The 24,827-nt window shown below is 42.0% G+C and overlaps 1 protein-coding gene and 1 long non-coding RNA gene across 3 annotated transcripts in view; one reads left to right on the plus strand and one right to left on the minus strand.

The window, feature by feature from the left end:
• LOC146320027 (multiple C2 and transmembrane domain-containing protein 1-like) overlaps window positions 1–24,827 on the plus strand; it is a 175,655-nt gene that overhangs the window by 150,200 nt on the left and 628 nt on the right. For both annotated transcript variants that reach the window (XM_084728149.1, XM_084728150.1), the window contains 3 exons: window positions 12,236–12,345; window positions 13,127–13,236; window positions 14,798–14,895. In XM_084728149.1, coding sequence (XP_084584275.1) covers window positions 12,236–12,345; window positions 13,127–13,236; window positions 14,798–14,895 — 318 coding nt within the window. The remainder of the gene's footprint in view (window positions 1–12,235; window positions 12,346–13,126; window positions 13,237–14,797; window positions 14,896–24,827) is intronic.
• LOC146320029 (uncharacterized) lies at window positions 22,264–24,822 on the minus strand. Its single transcript, XR_014771458.1, has 3 exons — window positions 24,366–24,822; window positions 24,016–24,092; window positions 22,264–22,718 (listed from the first exon to the last, which is right to left on the minus strand). It is a non-coding gene; the product is annotated as an uncharacterized LOC146320029 (long non-coding RNA).

The following is a 24,827-nucleotide window of genomic DNA, read 5'->3' on the forward strand; positions in this document are numbered from 1 at the left end:
AGTCACTGATAATAAGCACCTAACAAACTAATTTTCTAATGAGTTTCAGAACCCTGCGTGTGTGTATGTGTGTGTGCGTATGTGTGTGAGGTTGTGGGTGATGGGGTGATTTGAATGCGCTTGTGAGCACTTTCTCTTAAAAGTTGCTACAGAGACAGCAAAACTATTTCATATTGCTGGAGCAAATCCCAATGCTCATTATGCCTAATGCAGCAATGTCTACTCCCCCAACTGTTATTGTTCTGAATCACACACACACAAGCGGCTGAACCAACTGAACTTTCTGACTGATGAACTATGCATCAAAGGATTACGATGAGCACTCGTTGCACTGTAGGTGAGGAGTTCTTGTGCGCTCTCATCCGCCCAAAGTAACTCTCTGCGAGACTCTCACCAAACAGGATGTTGAAGATGGCACACACTCAGCCCTCCCGGTCTCTCATTGGACAGAATGTGGAGCACAACACTTGACAGCAGTGTCGTCTGAATTTGAAAGTCAGACATGTTAGAAGGCAGCCGCCACCTTTTCTTTTAACAAGAGTCATAAATCTGTAATGAGCACAGAGAGGATGCATATTTTATTTACTTTTTTGAAGACGTGATCCCTTCACTTCATAGCGATGCACTCCCGCTCTGTCGTTTTTTTTTTCTCCCTTCCAAAACAAAGTTTAAAACAGTGGCTGTTACAGCTGTTTCTATTGCCTGTGTCTGTCTGAACATGAATATGTAATTAAAGGTATGCCAAAGTTGGCAAGAGTTTTACAGACCTAGGTGATGAATCAGATGTAATTTAACCTGAAAAGATATAATTTAATGAACGAAAAAGAATTAAATATTGAGTAGTTAAATTTTTAATTAGTTAAATAGAATAGGCTCTTGTGGATACACCTTACAGAATCAAAAAATACATTTCTTTTCTAACCTGATTACCTAATTTCTGTACCTTTTCTAAAGATGGAAGAGCCCATTTTAGGGTGACCAGATGTGAATGGGTGAAATTCAGGACAGGGAGTTTGGGATGGGCGTGTCATGCCAGTATGATTAAAATAGAATCATTTAGAACGTCTTTTAAATCATTTAAGTCGTCTTTTCTGCATTTAAGATGGTCATTAAGCTGTAGGAGCTTACAACTTATTTTACAAAAATTAGCAGGATATTTTTCACAACTGAAAGGAAGGAATTATAGCCTACCTAACTGATTTTATCAGAATAGTTCCACAAATTGTTATCTTATTAAATTCATTATCTTTTATTATAACAGTTAATGTTTGGGACAAAAAGGACAGGATTTTGGATATTTTCTGAATTTTTCAGGACATCTGGTCACCCTGGATCTTTTGATATGGCCAAAACAAATTAATCCAGCGTTTCCAGAGTTTAGTTTGTGTAGTAGCATATGTTTTCAGCCAACCCAGACAGGGGAGACTGAGACAGACAAACAGACAGACAGACTGACAGACAGACAGATGGGGGGAGATGGGCTGGAGCAGTTAAACCAGGCCAACAGAGGACAAGAGTAATGTTGTCCCATTCATCACGCACTGCCAGGCCGGATCCTGGGAAGGACAGGGGAAGGAGAGTGTGGGAGCAGGGGAGCAGAGGTGAGGCAAAGCGGGGGAGAACTGGGCAGGCTGTGGGGTGCGGGGTGGGCGGGGGTCGGGTGGCGTTCAGCGGGAGGCAAGGAAGGGGTAGTGATCAAGCGCAGGAGTTGCGGGGTGGTAGTCATTTATGTGTGCGTGTGCCCGACCTTGAGTCTGATGGAGTGGCTGGTGTGGTGGAGGTGATGAGAGGCCCCAGGGGGAGATGGGTAAAGATGATCAGTGGCAAACAACCTCCTGCCACCCAGACACATTAGAGACACACACACTCATAACACCAGAAACCTTTCTCTTTAGGATAGGAAGCAGAGGTCAAACTGAAAATAAGTCACCGCCTCCTCTTCCTTTTATTCCCTCTTTTCCTCTATCCTCTCCTTTACATACGTGTATATTTATCCTCGCTATGGGACTAGGTGCGGTGAAGAGACTAATTAGTACTAGAGAGCATTGTGTCTGCCTCGTCCACCTTCAGCTGACAGTCTTAACTGGAGTTTGACTTTGGCTTTGTGGGTGCAATCCTCAGCACATGCAGATACTCTCAAAGAAAACAGTGCGTACATCCCGTTCACGCAGACATGCACATATACACACTCCTCACATTCATCCGTTTGGGCCTATGGGAGCGGGACGCCCCTTCACATCTTAACGTGGCCTTTGTGTGCGCGAGCCGCTTGATGAGGGCCAGGAGGACGTGCAGTGCATCTCAACACCCTAGTTAAACAGATATTTATGTGTTTATGATAAAAAGAGAGGGAGGGAAATAGAGATGTATTCCCCACATTTGCTCATGGATTAGCTGTTGTATGGGATAAATTATTTATTAAAACCGCAGCTTCAGAAAAAAAAAAAGAAGGAACATCTGCTTCTTTCATGTGGTGCTGGCGAGGTGCCAGGTTGCATGGTGGTATCTGAGGCCGGTCGCAGGGCCTTTGTTTCGTCTTGTTGTCATTTCCTTACAGAGGGGAGATGTTCTTCTAGGCCACTGAGTTCCCAAGTTTATATTTTTTTCCTCAGGGGCCTCTCTTAACTCCCAGTGGGTAAAATCTGTGACTCATCGCTCCCCAGAGGAGTTGGTAATACTTGGAATAGACACCGTGGAAACATATTAGTTTTAATTTTAAGGGCAGTTATTAGCTTACATCAGGGATGTCAAACTCATTTTAGTTCATGGACCACATACGGCAGAATTTGATCTAATGAGGGCTGGACCAGTAGAACCATTGCATGATAACCTACAATTAAGAGCATCTCCAAATTTTTAGCGTAAAGAAGTACATTCTCAAAACTTTCACAATTAATGAGCCATACAATATACAGATCACAGTGGATCTACAGATGCACAAAACTTGTAAGTATTTTGGAACTGAAGAACAGTATAATATTTTACTACTTTATGATTCAAACATCTTGTCCAGATTTATTAATTCATATTTTCCAAACCTAAGGCTGCTTCACCAATGTACCTACTGTATTAGTGGTCGACCGATGAGGGTTTTTCAGTGGCTGATATTTAGAGAGCTGCGCAGCCGATATATAATGCAGATGCCAAAAAAAAAGTCCTGTATCATTCATTATCCCATGCACATTACGATCTATTATACATGGTTATCTTAGCCAGTAATATGTTGCCTCAGATGGGATTTTAATTAATTCATGAAATAGAAAAGTTCTAGATTTCAGAACATGACTGGAATTTAAGGGAGAGCATTTAACTGTATCATTCTCTGCATTATAATATATATTTAACACTAGCCAGTAACAGTTTTAGATTAGGCTTGCTGTCATTTAGGATGACAGAAATGTCTTAACATTTAGAAAAAACAATGGTGACTGAAGAAGTTTACAGCAGGATGCATGAGAGTTATAGTACAGAGGTTTAAACTTTTTCACCACCTTCCCAAAACTCACTTAGAAGAGTGCCAACAACAGACATGCCAATTATCTCAAAATGCCAGATAATCGGCTGACCAATTAATTGGTCTACCACTAGTACCTACGAAAGATAGTCTTGCTTGCATCATTTTAGAGACAGACCATCTGAACATTTTACTGTTTCGACTCAAACAAACCAAACAAAATACTGTTAGACTGAGCAGAGTGCCGCCAGATGAATCCCTCTCCTGCTAGTGAACAGTGTTGCACTTTCATCAATCACTAAATTATATGTTTATTTAATTGCATTAAGTCCACAATTCAGCACAAATCTTGTGTTTATGGTTACAAAATCTTTATTTTCTTTTTATCCATATTTAATTTTGTCAGAGACATGGCAACACATCAAGATTTAAGATTACAGTAGATGCTAATTGTATGCGGTATTTGTTATTCTGTCATTCCTAATTCTTGCACGGGCTTTGGAAATTGAATTTGTGTTGCCCCTCAAGCATTTCTCAACTTGCTCAACTTTTCAATGTTTTATTTTATTTTTTTTTCTGGGGTGAAAATGGGAGGGATGCCGACTCCCTCTGCAGTTACAAAATCAACAAGAACGCTTTCAGATGCCCTCTGGGAGCCACATATTAGCATCCTGTCACGTTTTATATGACATTTCAATTTTTACTGTGCTGCCAGAGTGAGAGGGGCAAAAAGAAAAACAAAGAAAAACAGGTGCAATTTTAGCACAGCAGCAATGAGCAGCAGCCACTTGTGGTTCAGACTCATTTCGTGGTGTGATGGGATATATGCCGCTACATTATAACGGTTAGCTTTATCATTTTTATGGCGTAACCCAGCAGGGAGAACAATGTGATCGGAGGTTAAAACAGTCTCAAATGGCTCTCTCTATTTCCACCTAGTAGATATAGGACAGATATTTGAGTCCATCGTAATAGGCTAAGTCCTCAGTGACCTCTCTCTTGTTTAGCTCTAGGCCTTGGGTCAGTGAAGAACAAACCGTCTTTGCAAAGTTTACAACTGCTCACTTTGCACTTTTGCATTTAGATGTAGTCTGCCGTGATGCTATCTGTCTGAAAGAGAAATGGAGCAGCCGAGTACACAGAGGCATTGTGCATCTTTCCTTTGTTAAATATTTAATCAAGTGTTTCAAGGAGTTTACCACATTTGTTTACCACAATTTACCAGCAAGTGCAATGTGGTTAGCCTAACGTGGCTGCTTCCATGTGTGTGTGCGTGAGAGAGTGTGTGTCCCTGGGCTCTCTCTGGTGTCACTGAGGGTTGTTTCTCCTTAACGCATGCAAACAGCTCACATCACTTTAACGAGCCTTCCCGCCTCTGTCTTCCCTGATGGGAGCGCTCCCATGATGCAGCCTGCTCCGCACACTTGCACACAGGGTGGCTCAGCGCTGAACTGATGGGTGCTTGGCTGAGATTTCGTATCACGCTCCGCACATCCAAACAATGATGCAAACTTTGGACATAACCACAAAGGATGCATTTATTGTCTTTAAACGGCACACATGCAATTAAAAGTACTCTCTGCCAACAAAGACTCACAAAATATTTCTGCAGCCAACCTGATGAGAGTTAATTGATGTCAAAGAGTTTCTTCTGCACATAGAAGCATTTCATTCACGGCATAAACAGATCGTCTCAATTCAGTTTAACATTTTTCAGTTCTTCAGACTTAACCCTGAATTCGCGTCACCCTCTGTGAGGCCCTGACCCTTTGCTATGCAGTAGATAATAAAACAAATGATTTTCATAACGATAAACAGACCACCACGCAGACAAAGAGAATGAATAATAATGAAAGAGAAATGTATTAAAGCCTCACGATTCCTTTGTATTTACATTAGATAAACACTCTGGAGTATGCATTCCACAAATTATGGGTACTGAGTACTGATGGTCATGGGCATTAAAAAAAATTAATTAAAACTGTATGTATTCACTCCTCTTATATATTCTGTCAACCCACAACTGGGGATGCTAATTTATATTCAGCGTTTTGATATTCCTGCATATAATTTGTTTTCATTTAATGTTGCTGCTCGTATTGTCTGTGCAATCATGTTGCATCCTTTGTATGAAGCATTTGGTTTATATCAAATGTAGTTGTGGCATAAAGTAAACCATAGATCAGGGATACTTGGTTAGCTTTACCTATGGGCCACCTCTGCAAAATGACAGCACAAGGGCCAGTTAATTAACAAACAATAATGATATTTAATATATAGAATGAATAAACATTAAGATCATATCTCAGTTGACTTAACTTACTAACTAGGATTGACACTTGGCCTATATGACAGATAAATCAGGTATTTTACTGGATTTAATAGCTGCAGCCAGGGTCCTCACAAATCCTTAAAGAGTCTGAAGGTCTAAAAATTTCTTGTCTATTTTTTGGTCAGTTTTATTGTTTTATTTTACTGAGAGTTTATATCCCACAGTAGGGGTGTCTTGTCCTCCAAATTTACAGTTCGATTCGATTCAATTAGATTTTCGATTTGAACTCTTTTTCAATGGCTGTACCATTGTGAGACTATTAAGTTTTCTCCTCCAAAAATCCGCAAGCCCCCCTTTACGGAAGGTGGCCTTCATAACCTGAATCCTAATATGTGAGGTAGATTAGAGGTTTTGTTGTAGGAAGTGAGTCCTTCCTGGTGTGAGCATGTCACTGCAGTCACAGAAGAGTGCATGTTATAATGGGCATTTAACAGGAGGACAGAAGGAGTTTTTAACTGGTTATGAAACAGTCTCAATTTATATTTATACCGATGCCTCCATATGACCTACATAAGCAAACTAGACCATCACTGAGAGGGCTGGCTGTTTCTATATAGTTATTCATTATATCTGCCATTGCAAAAAAAGAAAAAAGGTGATGCTTGCCGATCCTGCCTTTGATTCTGAAGTTGTGACACTCCTATAGTCCCTATATAGTATGCCTTGAGTGGCTCTGATCTGCATGTTAACCTACATATTTACACATATTAATATTGGAAAAACATCCATATGATTGATTGAAAACATATCACCTAGCCTTACTTAGTCCTTTCATTCTGCTGTAGAAATGGTATTACATTTTTTGTTGAGTTTTTAATAAGGTTTTAAAACTTATTTAATTTGATTTCAAAAAGTGTCTGCAGTTTACAGTTTACTGTTTCGTTTATCAGACACTTTTATCCAAAGCGACGTACATCTGAGAGCTGCAAGGATCAAGTCAGGAGAGAACAACATGAGTAAGGAAAAAGTAGGAAAAACTGATTTTTTACCATTTTATTACATTTTATAGACAAAATAAACACTAAACCTAGAAAATAATCGACAGATTAATCAACAGTGACAATAACCAGTAGCTACTGCCCTAACTGCTATAGATCTTTAGGATTAATCTCAGTTATTAACCTTGTACAAAGTGGTGTATAGACTGTACTGTTCTATACTTCATATACAAACGAAAACGGTGTTTTTGGTGTGTGTCCCTGACAGAAAACTACACATATTACATCTACATTCAGGCCTGTTTTTCAGTAGATGAACTCATCAAGAACGAATGTTCTGTCGTCCGTCTGCAGTGATGATTTGTAACACGCAGACTGAGCTGGCTGTTACTGTAACATGTCAGCGTAACACATTGCAGATTAACCCACAGTTGCAGTCTATTAAAATGCATGATGCTAAACTCATTAGGCAGGCTTATTACACTATTTGTCTGAATGATTCAAGCCGTGCAGCATCGTCCCTCAGAACGCTGTTGTCAGAGGTGCTGGGATTTGTAGCATACTTTGAGCATTAACATGACTTGCAACTGTAGCCAAGTCAAAGCGAGAGGCCTCACAGATTTCATTTTATTAGCCTTGCCTTCAGGTCTCCAAACAAACCCACTTAGTCTCCCTGACAGACACAGGAAGAGACAAATGGAAATACTGGCCCTGAGTCTCCCGTAAAGATCCTGTTCCTCCTCCTGACTGGACTGGAAAACCTTGTTCTCATCACATATCACATGCGAGCTACACTCTTAGAAATATAGATGCTAACTAAAACCATAGAGGGTTCTTCACTTTGTCCCCACAGGAGAACCCTTTTTGGTTCAATCTTTCTGATTCCACTAGGAACCCTTTTAGAGAGTTCTACCCAACGTATAAAGGGTTATACCTAGAACCATATGTGAAAGGTTTCATCCAGAAATGCCTATGAGAGCCTTCAAAGAGAACACTTCTATGGTGTAATGATTCCACACAGAACCATTGCGAGGGGTTCTATTCAGAATTTTTCCACCCTCTAGGTGTTAACAAGAGCCCACTAAGGGTGTTCTACTGAGAACCTTTTCATATTGCAAGGGTTTTATCTAGAACACACTCAGAGAGTTCAACTGAGAACCATTTTATATTCCATTGGTTTTATCTAGAACCCACTTGTTGGTTTCTACCAAGAACCATTTTATATTCGAAGGCTTTTATTTATAACCCACCCATGAGGTTCTACCGAGAACCCTTCTATTTTCCAAAGGTTTTATTTGGAATCAACCGAGGGGGTTCTACTGAAAAACTTTTTATATTATGGTACAAGAACTCTTAATCAAAGAGTTCTTTGAGGATTTCAATAAAATTTTTCTTCCAAAAACAGTTCTTTCAATGAAAAAGGTTCTTAATTGAACCCTAAGTCTTACAAAGGACCCTTTTCTTTTTCTTTTTCATTGAGGTTCTAGTAAGAATCCTTGTATATTACGGAACTAAGGACCTTAACAAAAGAGTTGGCCAAGGATTTCAACAATCCTTGAAAAACTCTTTCTTACAAAGAGTCTTTGGCTAAAAAAGGTTCTGAATGGAACCCTTAGTCTTACAAAGAACCTTTTTCTTTTTTTAAATCTAGATCCCACCCATGGGGGTTCTAGTGAGAAACCTTATACATTATGGTACAGACAACCCTTGATGGAAAAAGTTCTTTGAGGATTTCAACAATCCTTGAAGGACTCTTTCTTTCGAGAAGGATTATTTGGGTTCTTAATTGAACCATTAGTCATATAAAGAACACCTGAAAAATACTTTCAAAAAAAGTTCTTCAGAAACAAATGTGTAGAACCTCGGCCCGTCAGGAAGAACCCTTTTGGAACCAGTATTTCTAAGAGTGTAGTGGCTGACACACAAGCGCACACATTTCCTCACAAAACCACAGAGAGCTTTACAAAAATGAGTCCTTGATTTAACTTATTATGCGAGCGATGGATCCACTCTTGAGGACGTGCAAATGTGTCTTAGAAGGCTCACCTCCTGATTCAAATATTTCACCATTTTGTTAAGTATCTAAGTCAACAGAAAGCTTCCTGTAACCTTGACTGTGATGTGTGAATGCCATGTCTCGCTCCTCGTCTTTCTGTGTAACTCCGCTCTCTATCAAGGATGACATTGCCGTCTAAAACAAACTTGCTCAGTAGAGAAAGGAACTGTGTTTAGAAGTCAAGGGCCCTCATCGTCTAATCTGTGTCGGGATATAATATCGTTTGTAGAGTCACACAGCAAGACCAGGTGTGCAGATCAACCTTATCTAATAGCTGAAGGGTGTGTGTGTGAGTGTGTGTATGTGTGTGTTTGTGTGCATATTAGGTTCCATTATAAGAACAGGTTGCCTGGCTCCATATGTGCGCAGTGTGCGGGGAAGCTGGGAAAACAAGGTTCTCCGTGGCCCTCTGTGTTATTGCTACCTCCCGCCTCCCCAAGCCGTGTTTGAAGACAGGAAATACGAGTCAGACCGCAGTCCGAGGGGCATGTGGCAATGGTTTATACTCCGATGACCTCTGACCTATCCTCTCCACCCCCGCCCGCTCTCTCACACCACTCCCCTGGCCCTCAAACACTCTCCCCTGAGCTTGGGCCCGAAAATAAAAACGGCCTGACCCGGCCCAGCCCGGCTCGGCTCGGCCTAACCCAGCACAGCACAATAGACCCTGCGTTATGAGATTTGTTTGAGCGAGCAATGAAAAACAGATGGACACCGAGAAGAGGAGGAGAGAGAGAGAGGAAGAAAGAAAGGGAGTCTTGTAAAATATTTGCGAAGAAAAATAACCCAGGGACGCTGTCTAATTATATCTATTTGTCTTGTGTGGTTTTGCTGGGGAGGCCATGTGGTCTCCCTGGCTGCTCCATGGTTCATTTTTCACATTATCTGATCCTGGATGGAGAGTAAAAAGAAGAGGGTGGGTTTCGGGCCGCTGGTGGGGGGGTGGGGGATTGGTGTTTTGGGTCTCAATGGGAGGGTTGTGGTGAGGTGGGGGGGCTGGCCTCAAGGAGCGAAATGTGGTAAAGGCCTCTGGGTCCTGGAGGTTTCATGTCTTTGACTGCTTCACTGTCTTCTTTTGGTATAATGATAAGGATTACTTCTCTAATCTAACACTGTCCATCCATCTTCATCAATAACAGTCATTTCTATATCATGCTGCTTCTCTGACAAAAGAAATATTTAGTGGCCTTGAAGGCCATAATATTTTGGTTTCCCTTTAAACTTTTCTTTCAGTTAACTTAGAAACAGCTTTGTAATTTACTTATTTTTCCCAGCCTTATGAAATCCAGATTCTTTCTTATCTTAAACATAAAGTTTTCCGGCATCTTTAATTCAGTTGTCTTCAGTTTTCTTCATTTGTAAGTGTTGATTTGTTTTATACTCTCAACAACAGAAGGATCTGGGTGTAGTGTCGGCCCAACAGAGGCAACAGGGGTGAATGAGTCACAGTGCAGGTGCCTCCACCTCCTCCTCCTCCTCCTCCTCCTTAGGGATGGGTATCTTCAGCACTTTATTGATACCAGTGTTGATAATCATAGTGTTTATCAATACCAATACTTAAGGGCTCTGCAGTAAGATTTGCCCGATAGCCTTGGGCAAGTACATAAAATGCCACACTGGGCCGATAAGTCTAGCAACTCATTTGCCCATTTGGACAAGTGGTAAAAAAGTATTTTCCAGAGCTGATGATGGAAGTGTTAGCATTCAGGGGCCAGAAATAAATAGATGTCATTTAAATAAAGATTAAACATGATAATTAACTTAAGTCTTTGTTGTTTTGATAATTGCTAATACTTTTCCTTTATTACTACTTCTTGGAAGAAAGAACAAGTTAAATTGCTTCCTGAGTTATTGTACTTAGCTGCATAGTCATAAAATTTAGTAAAGTGAGCTTCACACTTTTGAACAATTTGTTCTGTCAGCATTGTTCGTCCAGGACCTTACTGATATTTTGGTAAAGACCAGTCAGGAACCAGTACCAGTTTAATACTGGTACTAACCCATCCCTATTCTTCCTCTTCTCTGTCCCGCTGGTCGCCTCAGTGTTGCTCAGTGATTTGTCAGTTTGTGTCCAGCTTGCGCTGAGAGAGAGACAGTTGTAGCTGCAACACATTGGTGGGAACCAAGGAAACTAGGAAAGACGGAGGGGACATTACATCACTATAGTACATCATATGCTCTAGACTTTGGCGCCAGTTCTACTAAAGCTTATAGAAGATGCAGCATCAATCATGCACCCGTTTGGAAAATTCAGTCAGTATGCTGCTATTCTGTAGAATAGAGGCATTTCTTCGTCAGAGGTTATACGATGTGCTTCTCCAAGTTTTTCCTATAGGCTTCAATAGAACTGACACCAAGCTGAGCACAGAATATGCTGTGGTGATGTAATGTCCCTTCCCTCTTTTTTAGTTTCCTTGGTGAGAACAAGGAATCAGGCATTTGGGATGAGGACCCACTAGAAGAAGAGGCTGCAGAAACTTCAGCTCAAGCTTGATACAGACCATCAAAACAGAGTATTTGGTACAGCCCTACTCAAATGGCCCATATTGTAAGCTGACCACCCACGACGGTACCAACGGACACTCTTGTAACTTTCTTCTGATAACAGATAGTCCTCCTCTTCTTGCTATGCCCTCCTTTTTTGTCTCCCAAGCATGCCCACCAATCACATCCAGCCGCAACCAGTCTGCGTGTTGATGTCCTCACTCAGCCAACAGCTCTCGATCACTCTCTGTCACCTCATTCTGTCCAGATCCATCCTGTCCCTGCCTGTCAGTCAGTCAGCAGGCAGCTCGTTGACTGTTGCATGACTTCTTAAATTCTTCACTTTGTTTCAGTGAGAGCGGGGGATTGTAGATTTTAGATTGCCTGCCTCGTTTGTGGTTTCTACCCCCCCTCTACTCCTCACAATATTCTCAAGTTCTCAACCATCAAAAGTTGAAAAGGAAGAGCTCTTCATGGTGGGTGATGGCGTTAATAAGGATGATAATGATGTCACGGCTGGTGACATCATCACAGTGTGCCAGCCAGCAGAACAAAAGAGGGCTCTGCCCGGTCTTCCTAGCTGTCTTGGCAGCAGCAGCAGAGAGAGAAAGAGCGCCCAAAGATTGATGTATCCATTTGGCTTTCAGTTTAATTCTGCCTCTCTATTCACATATTCAAATTTTCCTGTGTGAGCTTTTGTAAAGAGGAAAACATTTTGATTTGTTCTGCCGACTTTATATCTCTATTACTGTCTGGAATGAAAGCACTCCGTCAGTTCATGCAGGATATCCGGTGATTTGGCTCCCCACTCCAAATCTTTGACGCTATTTAAAATGTATTGTTTTCACAAAGATGCCTGTGCCCAGCCTCTGTCTTCTCTCTCCTCTTTCTCTCCCCTCTCTCCCCGTCTCTTCCTCCCTCACCCTCGCTTTCTTCCTCCCTCGCCTACATCTCTATCTGTCCTCTTGCAGGACTCGGAGAGAAAGGGCTTCATGAACAAGCTTTATGCCATTCAGGACGTGTGCATCAGCGTGCAGAATGCACTGGATGAAGTGGCCTCCTATGGCGAGAGGATAAAGAAGTGAGTCGTAAGCCCGCTCCTCGGCACCCGGCCCGCTCCGCTCTGCTCCGCACGTCCCAGTGTGTTTTTTTTTCCCCCACGATGCCAGGTTGCCCCGCTTCCCCTTGTCAGCCTAACTGAATGTAACTCGGTGCTTCTCTCAGGAAACGCTGCCAGCGTGACACCCAACCCTGACAGACAAACACACAGGCTGTCTGTCTTTATGTGCATCACATCTCACTTAACCCTGCATGACCTCTTAACTGAATCATCTACATACTCAATTACACACACATCAATGCACATTCACACAATAAACCATTTATTTACAGTACACTCCTGCGTACACAGGCGCCCACACTTTCTCACAGATACATACAAAGCAAAGTGAAGGCAGGAGATTTGATTAAAAGCTGCAGTAAAAAAAAAAGTCAGGCCACCAGTTCCTTCTTCAGTTACAGGTAAAAACATTTTAAATCAAACTGAAACATCTCTGACCTGTGTTTCTGAAAGGTTGAGAGCATTTTACTGATTACAAAGAGAGAATTGTACAGAGTCTTAGCCCACTTTTACCCTGCAATGCTGACCTGTAAGACTTTGGGTGAAGTTATTTCCTTCTGCACAGTACCGGTGAGTGTGATAAATTTTGTAGTGCGGGGCCCTCCAGATCAGCTTGTTTGTGTTGAAAAGTATTAAAATGCCCTCGCTGACTCTCCCTACTCTTTCTCTGCATGTTTTGCTGCCGGACTGAGCTTTGCCATGTCTCCTCATGTTTACAGCCCCTCTTTTCTTCTCTTTGCAGCACATTTAACTGGACTGTGCCTTTCTTAAGCTGGCTGGCCATCGTGGCTCTCGGAGTGGCCACCACCATCATCTACTTCATCCCTCTAAGATACATTGTGCTGGCCTGGGGTGAGCTAATGTCAGAAATGTGTAACGTTTATTTAGATGTGAGTCTATGTAATTAAATTAAATGTGAATATAGCATTTAAGTAGTAGAGGAATGCAATTTCTGTGTTTCACGCTGCTTTTTATGTGATTTATTGGAGAAAATAGCACAGTCAGATTTCATATTTGCATTAAATTCTCAGCTGTGGTGGAAGAAGTATTCAGATCTTTTACTTGGGCAAAAGTGGGAAGTAATGAAGTACAAATACTTTGTTACTTTAACAAAAATAGCTATTTTCTACTCTATAAATTTTCAAAGCAGACTTTAGTTTTAGTGCATTTAAGAGGAATTATTTATTTTATTTTGTATCAATGCGCCGCATTTCCAACATCAACACCATCTTAAACCTAAGTGGATGGGACATCAACACAGAAAAGACAATTCCTTGGTGTGTCCATCAGTGCATATCATGCAATGAAGACAGACAGAAGAAGACTCAGCTGTGGAGAAAAGGCGTCTAGTGAAACTGTCAGCTGACTGTGAGAGGCTTTTTTAGTATCGCAGGACTGATTTTTTTGACCTGAAAGGGCACACATTTATTCAAACAACTGTTAGAATGAGCTTCTGCTGAGGCTGAACAAAAGAGTTCGGTAGTTCTGTAGAGAAGAGGGAATTTCTAACAAAAGAAACAGAGCTTAATTAGACCTGAATCATCATTTTCAGCATTTTGTATTGTGTATTGTGTTATATTTTTAAATTTTATCTAAAATTTGAATGGTTAAAGTTTAACAGTCTTTCAGTATATTAACATTATGTGAGGCTCAGTTAGTTTTGCACAAAAACAGCTGGTAGAAATGTCTGTCAGTGGGCTACTTTGCGCTTTTTTAGTTTAAGAACTTGTCACAGCCTGTACTTTATCACTTTTTCTTGAGTAAAAAAGTTGAATCAGTACTTTTACTTGTTTCTTAAACAAGTATATTTCTTCCTTCTTGAGTAAAGAATTGTGTACCTTTGCCACCTCCAATACAGCAATGTGAAAATACTCAACTACAAGAAAAAGAACAGCATGAGAAAATCTGATTATTAGCAAGTATTAGCAGCAAAATAAAAAAAGTATTGGTTTGGCCCCTCTGACTGATATATTATTACATACGACATCATTAGATTATAAATACAGAAGGAGTGATGTGTAAGTAGCACGTTGCTGTTGTTGCTACTAGAGGTGGAACAAGTTTGAACTACTTCATATGCAAGTTTACAGGGACGCCAAAATCCTCATCTTAAAAGTAACTAAAGTAATTCGATAAATGTAGTGGAGTAGAAAGTGCAATATTTCCCTCTGAAATGCAGCAGAGTGGAAGTATAAAGTTGCATAAAATGGGAAATAATCAAGTACAAGTAGCTCAAAATTGTGCTTATTCACAGAAATGTTGCTTTCCACCACTGGTTCTCATTAAGTGTAAATTACATTTTCAGAGAACACAACAACCACAAAGGCTTTGACAACTTGTATGACCTACAGTATGTGCACCTCTCTTTCCCAACGCTCCCCTACCTGCCCCCACCGTTTGTCTCTCTCTACAGGGGTGAATAAATTCACCAAGAAGCTGCGAGACCCTTACACCATCGATAACAACGAGCTGCTAGACTTTCTGTCCAGAGTGCCCTCAGACGTACAAGTGGTGGGTGAACTTTCCACTTTCATCTTTGTCTCATCTTTTATTTCTTTTTGACATCACATCTGTCAGTTCCAGACATGGGCAAGAGGTTAGGGCTCCTTTTATGATCTCTTCTGTCTCTTAACTCTGTCTGTTTTCTTTCTTTTTCTTCCTCTCAGCTGTTGGCTCCTCAGTCTTGTACTTTTCATGTGAACTGACTGAACTATCCGTTGTTTTAGCCACGCAGACATCTAATCTAATTGTATCAAAGTCGTTTCTGTGTTTTCCTATTAATAGCTTCCTAGTCTAATTCAATTTCCACATACATAGCTGGAGCTGTGTAATAAGATAACGAGGTTAAGTGAGTTTAGTGCCCAGCACATAACTAGGTTGATTGACTCCATACACATACACTCACACACAATTACAGTTAGCTGTTGTTCCCAGCTATGCTAGTAATTGGAACAGAGTGTAAACCAACAGTTAACCAGCCCCATGCGGTTTTGCTTCTACATTAACCGTGAGATCAGATTAACTTTGTGGCTGAAGACTACAGATGCTTTGTTAGGTAAAATATGGTGTGTAGACGTGTGGGTGTGTGTATGTTAACTGTAACGTGCTGTGCTGCTCAGGACAAAGTGCAGTTTAAACTGCAATTAAGCGGCAGCTTGTGAAAGTCGTTGTGTTATCCAGCACCGATGGTGTCCGCTGTGGCCGTTAAGCCCTGCTGTGCTGAGTTCAATACACATGCACATGAGCGCACAGATAAACACACACATGCAGGCTGAGGCTGAACGACCCGGGGCCTCTGATACGACCAATCCCCTGCCACATCAGCGCTGACACACTTCCTCTTTGATCGCTTGTTGCCCACAACTTCTTTCATCTTTACAGGGTCATAATCCCTGCTCCCCTACACACCCCTGCCAACCCCCCGTGTTCTCCCCCTTTCGGCCCCCGTGCAGTTTTACAGTCTCTCAGTTTACTGGGGCCTGCTGCAGCAGTAGGCACCAGGCAGGTAGCCATCGACTTAAATGAGCCCAAGCTGTCCCCTCTGGTGAAGTGCAGCCACCTTACGCACCTGGATCCTGGAGGAACGGAGTGGTGAAGGGGCCCAGCCCCGGCAGGTATGAGGCCTTTACAAGGCCCCTAATGAGGGCCTGCTGGCTAGAGAAGGTGGGGGCAGACATGGTGCTCTGGTCTGGTGCCCGTGCTGCTGGAGTTGTGCCTACTGTATAAGTAATACTGTAAGTGCTACTGTAAGGGTTATTGCTGCAGCTGTTGGAATGGTAATTGTTGCCAGGTTTCACTGACAGTTGGAGGCTTTCCGAATAATGAGGGTGAAAGACCAGGGGAGAGGGGTAAGAATAGATTTCAGGGGTGGAAAGATGAGGATGGAAATAGAGAAACAGGAGGAGGAACGAAGACAGAAAGTGCAGAGTTGATTGATTGGTGGAGATGACTGGTTTGATTATTTAGAGCGGGTAAGTCTTGTTTGTATTAATAAGATAAGGTCATTAAAATTATGATTCACTGCTCATTTAACTGATAAAGACCTGAGACCTGCACTGATCATTTCCTCACTGAATCCAAAGGTTAATTTTCTGTGAAGACACCCTGCACTGCGGTCGTTGGCTAAAAACAGACCAGAACGTTCTGCTCTGCGGTGCGTCCTGCTGCTGCCTGCGGTGGTGGGTTCACCTCATTGCCTGCCCCCGCCTTACTGGGTCAAAGCCGTCTGTGGGGATTAAGCCCTCTAGGCTCTGATATGATGCACAGAGGTACTGGGGTCCAAATGGAGCGTCCCCTCATGGGCACGTGACCATGGCACCCACTGGCATTGGTGCAAGGGCCCACTATGCCTGATACCCTGGATGACTAATGAAGTGCTATTTCAGGGCCCCGGTGTGACCTAACACACATCCATAATCACACACACACACACACACACACACACATGCTCTCGCAGCAGTAGTGCGTGTGAGGTGGGTTGGGGGTGTTGCAGTGTAGTGTTCCGCATCATTTGGAGGTGCTTCAGTGCAGCCAGAACTGATGAGGTTCTAATGACTTTATATACAAAGGGCATCCACACCAGACCACAGTCCATCATAGCTCATGGAGCTGACTGTGGAACAGCTTTTGGACTCTGATAGTTTCATACTTCATCTTTCACCTCTCTTTATACATGAACAGAAAAGAACTTTACATTAGTGGAAACCAGAGCTGCACGATATGGTGAAAAAAAAATTGCAATTATTTCGACAGATATTGCAGTTGTTATATGATTCACAGTTAGTGGGAATGATTATTTGTAAAGGTAAAAGTAACCTTTACTGTCACATATACAATTATGCATAGTACAATGTAAAGTTAGACACAGTCTTTGCATTTAGCCCATCCTAGTATCAGCTGCAGTGGGCAGTCGAGAGCCACAGTGCAGCACCCTTGACTATTAAAATCATGATCATGTGACATTTGTTGGGGTTTGTGCCAAACAAACATGTGTTCTTAAAACTGGAGGACAAGATTTATGGGCCAGGGCATCCCTGCAGCACTACAGTGCACCATTACAATGCTATTGTGTCACTAAGGCAGGGTATCGTTTGAAAATAGCAGCGGCAATACCAGTACACTCAAAGTGATACTAATGCTAATAAAGTACTTCATTTCATACCTTTTTTCTGTTTCATTCGATACCCATCATGTGAATGGAAGTATCCCTGAGGTAATCCATCTGTATTTTATGCAGTGATTTTTATAAGACGCCTCAGATGTGTAGTATAGTCATGCTTTACAACGTTATGGTGCATCTGAAAAGTTAACTCCAACAAACACAACAAGTTTGACCTCACCGCACTAAGACTGTATGATATGTAGCTGCTGCAGTAGTGGGCTAAACATATGTAGCATTAAATCAAAGCCCACCTGGCTGCGAGCAAAACCAAACAAATCAAAGAACTGAATGCAGGAATTATTTGACTAGAGAATATACTATTTGGCGCTGGAATTTTTTAAAAAAATTTTTCGCTTGATACCTTTAAAGCATAGATTCTTGTACAAATACTTGAGCTCCCTGATGAATCTCCCAAAATGAAAAAAAAAAAATTTAAAAACTTTTTAGCAAAATATTACAAAATTGCACATGAAAATACTTAATCTATGAGGAAATCACTGAAATGTAATTTAAAATGAGGTTCACTTTTCCTGTAAAATTGTAAAAACTGTTTCTTTATTATCAGCTATGTATATCACATATGTCGATAAATTACGAGCTAAACTGTGACTAAACAGTAAATAATCTTCTTACTGGGAATAAACCTGTCCAAAGCTGAATAGGGTCAGCCTCTGCTACTGTAATTAAATGCCTCTCATAATGGTGGCACTTGGAGATTTTCTGAGGTGGTACATGGTGGAAAAAGTTTGAGAAATACTTTGTTAATGGTGTTAAGTATCGATGCCCAGCTTTATTTGTCACACGTTCCTCTCTCAGAAAAATCGGAGCTTCTGCAATTTGGATATTGCACTTGGTCAAATCGTGATTTTGATATTATTTCGATCAATTGTGCAGCCTTAGCAGCAGCAACAGTCACTTCTCAGCAGTTGACATACAGTTAAGGGAATGTACTTTAGGCTTGCAAACCAAGCTCTTTAAATCAATGCCACTGGGCCCCTAACAGCACTGTCAAACACCCTTTAAAAACGAAATCCCCAGTGGTGCGTGGAAGCAGCAACAGGCAGAGTTACCTTTTTTACCACCTGAACAGTTTACTTAAATCATTACGTCCCTCTGCGAGGAGCTATGTTAAAGGCTGGCATGGTATGTGGTGCGTGTGTGCGTTAAAGAGTCACTGTCCCTCTCTGGGCAACAGTTTCCTGTGTCTGGTTTGGACCTTTACCAGCGAAAGCTATCGTTATGGTCATTATCAGGGAATCCTTCATGTCCCCTTAAACGAGGCCAAACGGAGCACCTTTATAGTGCTAAGTATTCCCTACCTGGCGTTTGGGAGGTGTCAGTGCACTAGTATGTTTTACGACACCATTAGCCATGTGAGCTAGGGAGTGCATAAGTAGGGCCAAGGCAATTAGCATGCCAAGTGGCCCTTTATGATCGGTGTAAAGTAGCTGGATCAAACCCCCAGTACAAAAATAAGCATGAATTCCAATTTAGCGCCTAATGAGCGGAGGGGAGTCGGGTTAATATTTTTAGACAACATTTATGTTGGGGATGAAACCTCACCGGACGTACAGGGGTCAGAGGCAGGATAGTTAAAGGTTGAAACGCTGCCAGATTCCATCACTTACATCTAACAGAGGTCTCTCTCTCCTTCGCTTTGTCCTTCTCCACTTTTGTGACAAATTTAAACATTTCACCGCAAGTGGCCAATTAGTCACTATTCAGTATGTGTCGTGCCAAAGCAGCTAATAGGCAAAAATTTCCTTACTTTGTAATTTTTTCTGTGCTCACTGGTTTTATGTCACCTTGACATGCCTTTTCTTTCCCAGCACTAGACGTGAGTGCTGAATCCTCCGATCTGCAGATCTGTGAACTATACACAATAGGAAACATTTAATAACCCTTATGCTCCATTAGGCGTCACATGAGATGAAACCTGCTGAGTTTTGTGCTCTCCGGAAAGGACTGGAAAACAGAATAACATAGAATCATTAAAATCTTGCTCCTTTGCCTTTCTTGACTTCGTTTATTTACTCGCCTATTTGCCTTTTTGTGCTCACTGTCACCCACCTTGGTGTCGCCGTGTCTGTCTGCCCACAACGGCATCATCAAAACACTGTCAAAGGTTCGCTGTGAGAGGGAGAGAGTGCGGAGCAGGTCCCGGGATGCTTTGTGGGTAACACCGCTAAACGAAGCACGATGCACGGTACACGGCGCCCCTTCAGCAGAGCACACTTCAAAGCCTGTTTTTGCACTTGTACTGTCAACATTTGGGAGAGGAGAGGAGAGGAGCGAGGGTGGAGCAGCCTTTGAGCAGCGCCGGGTCTTTACCCACTGCCTCTCTTGTCGATGTTCCCTTTAAGCTCCCCACTCACGCTACCAAATTGCTTATGTGCTCACCGCATTACCACACTTTTTTACTTTCACCCAATTCCAGTTTCTTTTATTTTGCTAACGTCCCACTTTCTCTTCGCCTCCTCTGTCTTTTCTTCTGTTTTTTGACTTTAACTAGCTCTTGTTCTCTGCATCGGTAGGGTGACTGTGTGTGTGTGTGTGTGCGCGTGTGTGTGATTAGGTGAGGTGAGCGGGGGAGCCAAGGGTATAGCATCAGGCAGGCCTGTCACCTGTTAAGGTGGAATTGAACCTGTGACGCATGAGCCCCATTTCTCTTGGCTGGCAGCTCTTCACAGAGAAAACTCCCTTTTGATTGAGATATTGTTTTTTTTTTCCTGCACCCTTTCTTTTTGTTGATCCCCTTCGCTGCTCTTCATGAGAAACAAAACCCTACTTTTCTCCTGACATGCAAACTTTTCTTTGTTTGTCTGCACTCACAAAGAGTTTTGTTTGGACAGGAATGTCAACGCGCAGAATTAAATTGCCTGTTCCTTTTTGCTGCTGTAGGCGTTTGGCCGTATAATGGGACCACTAACAGCCGGTGATCCTGTACAATACTTGTCCTACTTTTGGATTCATGTTAGCTTGCTTGAAGCTGAAAGCAAACAATGAGTGAGAATAAGTTGCATATGGAGAAATATTTTGATAAAGATAGATTTAAGATATTACGACAGTACAGAAAGTACAGCATACATCAGTATATTGCCTTTCACTCTTGATGGCAGACTGTATGCGAGCTCTCTTAGTTGTCAGGAAAGACTACAAAATGCTTCATGCCTTGCTATTTATAAGCCAACATTAACTTAACTCATTATTATAATCAAATATTTATTTAATTTTTCCCCACTACCTTTATACCTTTGCCAGTGCGGCTGTGTAGTTAGTGATGAATTTCATTTTAAGTGGTATTAAAAAGGTCTGGACTTTAACTTGGAAAACCCCGGGGGTGCCCTGCTTACAAATGAACTAGCTACAAACTCAACTGCTTCAAGCCTCCTGTCCTCACCTGAACTGATTGTGTCTACATCATCCCTGGAGTCGGCGTCCTGGTCGGTGCAGCTGTATAATCACCTCAGCATTGTATTCCTTGTTCTTAAACTGGCCTTCAGTGGTCACAGAGGCTGCCTCCCAGTCTAATAGGACTGCTAACTTGAGCTAACTAACAAAGCACAGTTAGCATCAGGGCACCAGGTGACGTCAGTGTTACAAGAGAAAAGATCCGTGCTGCAACAACCCCCCTGGCCTGCCACCATGGTGCAGCTCCTGAATGGAGTTTGAGGTGTTATTTTTGTCTTTCTGCAACTAACAGATGAATGAAAACTTGGTCGACTAAGACTTTTCTCACAGTTTAGTTGACTATTAGGAGGCAGTCCTATAAATGTCCATGTATCTGCGCTCCATGCAGATGTTAGTTCACTCATGAGTGAATTAAATCATTCAACCATTCACTCACTTGCTCATCCATGGATACACTGCTGTCATTGATCGCAGTCAATGTGGGCACTCTGCCAGGACTGTCATGGTCCCCTAACAAAACTACCACCACACACACACACACACACACACACACACACACACACACACACACACACACACACACACACACACACACACACACAGATGGGGCCATATAAACCCCTCTGTGTCCCCTGGGTTTTTGCTCCGTTGTCTGCTTTAGTTGGCAGGGCTATAAAAGGATCCACACCCACATGAGAACAGTATCTGTCATCACCCGAGTGTCCACAGTTCTTCCTCCGTCTCACCCAGTCCCTTCTTCTTCACTCTTCATTGTTTTCTCTCCTGTTCCCTTTGTTAGTGTGTCCTGCTCTCTGCCCTTCCTCCCTTCATCTTTCTATCTATTTCTGTCTCTTCCTTCTATCCCTTCCCATCATTCCTTTCCTGGCTTGTTTTCTCCACCTGGATTATTTCCTCATTGTCTTTCAGACTATCTTCTAATCTCCTCTCTTTCACTGAATCCAACAAACCAGTTGTGTTTGTGCAGCTGTTTGGTAAGGATGTTAGTTTGCCTTGTGGACAGCGAGGAGTATCCAGATCTGAATCAGTGCAGTCTGGCTGGCTAGTGAGGCGTAGAGAGCAACACATGCTGGCCTAACCGCTCTGTAAGCACCTTAACGAGACATTGGTGACCACCACTGTGAGGCAGAGGAACCGGAAAACCCCAGTGCATGTGTGTGTGTGTGTACAGTGTGTGGGTTTGTATGGCATTTTAATGATACAAGAGTGCTGTGTGTCTGCATGACGTGGGCAGACTTAGGGAGTAATGGATTACATGCAACAGGATTACATAATTACAATACAATAAATACAGTAAAATGCAAACTGTTTTTAATTACAGCTACAGAAAAATGTAATCAGATTACAGATACATTCAGATGTCTCAAAACACCATTGTAGTCTGAGTGAAACCAACTAATCTTACAGTCAATACATTATCATGTCCATAAGAGAAAAATGCTTCACTGGGTGCAGATTTCAACATTATTTTGTCTTTAAACGAGCAACATCAAACAACATCACACACACACACACACACACACACACACACACACACACACACCTCTTTGCATTCTAGATTTGTACAGTGCAGGCAATGGATACTGAAAGGCGTGATTGAAGCAACAGTGGGAACCAGTAGAAGATGGATGATAAAGGCTCGTTCCCAGCCAGCGCTCAGAGACGCTGCTGTTCCCGTCCACAGCAGACAGACCCACCATGAGACAGAACAGAGAAACCATATTGACGTCAGTTTGTTGTCTGCCTGGAGAATCAGAGAGGGTGTCAGTCAGTCAGACAGGCAGAGTAGCCTACAGTTCGTCAGCCTAGGAAGGATCCCACAGACGATACTGGCTCTTTGGTGCTGTGACGGTTAAGTCTTGTGTTTTTTTTGTTTTTTTTTTTCTATTAGTATTCTGATTCAGTGGCTAGTGCTTGTCAGTGTCTTGAATCTGTCTAGGCTAGCGACTGTATTTGTGTGTGCATGCACAAGTGTGTGTACATCTGAAAGTGAGAGACTGCTGGAGTGACAGTCTCTGGTTGTTGACGTTCAGCCACTGTGATGCTGTTGCGTATTGAGTGTCCATCACTTTAGGAACAGTTTCTGTCTAAGCTCTGCTCACCATCTTTGCAAAGCACCACATGAAGTGGTAATCAGTTCCCTTTGAGAGAAAACAGGTGACTCTCCCTCAGTGATAATGTCGAACATATCCTGAAGTGTCTAAAATGTCTGTTTTAAAGGACCGGTGTGTTAGATTTGCAGCAGTTTATTTACAGAATATTGCAGAAATGGAATATAATATTTTTAAGTGTGTTTTTATTTGTGTATAATCACCTGAAAATAAGAGTCATTGTGTTTTTGTTACCTTAGAATGAGCTATTTAAACAGACTTTTGCTTTTTTTTTAAAGTTTCACAGCCACTGTAAGCAACCAAACGTGTAGTAGAACCTATGGCCACTGCAAATCATGCAAAAGGCCAAATCAGTCATATCCATTCAGGGCTACTGGGGAAACATTGCTGTGCAGCAGGGTTGTCACAATACCAGAATTTTAAGCTTATATACAATACTAACATAATACTCTTGACAAGAAAGCAAAAAAGTGTATTTTCCAAAATGTCAAAATGCTGCAAATTTGTGAGTTTTGGTCAGTTTATATTATAATTGTATAACTGTTAAGAAAGCAAAACATGAGGCTTTGCAATCAAACATGTTAAACAAAGGACACTAGAACTTTTGGACTTAGACTTGTAGCTGAACTACATCAAGAAGTTATAAAACAGTCAAAAGTTTAAAAAAAAAAAAAAGGTTTAACAAAGATATTCATAAAATGAGAATTCATCAAAAAACAAGATGCATCAGTTTTCCTAGTGAATATTAAATGCAAAAATCCAGTCCCACAAAAATCATTTAATCTTTCAGAGCCCATCCCAATACGACATATCGCCAAGCCCTACCCACAACCTGCAATAACACTCTGCATTTGTTCTCCCTTGTTCTTCATATACTGCACATTCTTCATGTAAGCAGGGAAGAATAAACAAAAAGGAGAAAACTCTCACCTGTCACCTAATGTCTGAAAGGTCGTCCACCTGTCTGCAGGGAGACAGGAGCCTCATCAGGTCAGGTAGTGTCCACTCTTTATTGGAGACACAACAGCGTGAGTGGAGAGACAGATGTAGATGAGGTTGTACGCTGTCATATTTTTCTGCGTTTTATGCCCTGTGAATGATGCAAACACAGTGAAAATCTCTGGTGTGTCTGGTAAACTCTCCGGCCAATAGATCATATGCATATCCTATGAACAGTTTGGATTAGTAATGTATTAATACTGTAGTAACTATAACCACCAGCTAAACACAGGCTTTGGTTTTGAAAGGGTTACGGAGCGTTTTTTTTTTTTTTTCCTTACCTTCTGTTTCCTTCCCATCTCTCTGCCCTTTCTCTCCTCACCATCTTGCCATGCTGAAATGACTCTGTTGTCTCTCCAAGCTTTCCCATGAGGCCTTGCCCTGTTCTCTGTTTGTTTGTGTGATCCCTTCCCTTAGGCCACTGTCCCACATCTGTGGAAGTATGTGTGTACACGTAGAGTATATTTGTGTGCAAGCGCGAGTGTATTTGGAGCTTTGAACAGTGTACATGGATTGTGTTTGTGTATGTGTGTGTGTGTGCATGTGAATGTCTTTATGTGCATCTGTGTGTGTGTGTGTGTGTGTGTGTTGTAATCAGTGTGTAATCCCCTCCCTGAGGCCACTGTTCCACACAGCTGGACTCAGAGAGCCTCTGGAGGGTTTCTGTGCTATTCAAGCATCCTTTGCTCTTTCCACCTGACCGGGTGGTGTGTGTTGTGTGTGTGCGTGCGCGTATGCCTGCG

This window comes from Lutjanus erythropterus, chromosome 10, assembly GCF_056507025.1.
Source record: "Lutjanus erythropterus isolate fLutEry1 chromosome 10, fLutEry1.hap2, whole genome shotgun sequence".
Taxonomy (NCBI): domain Eukaryota; kingdom Metazoa; phylum Chordata; class Actinopteri; order Lutjaniformes; family Lutjanidae; genus Lutjanus; species Lutjanus erythropterus.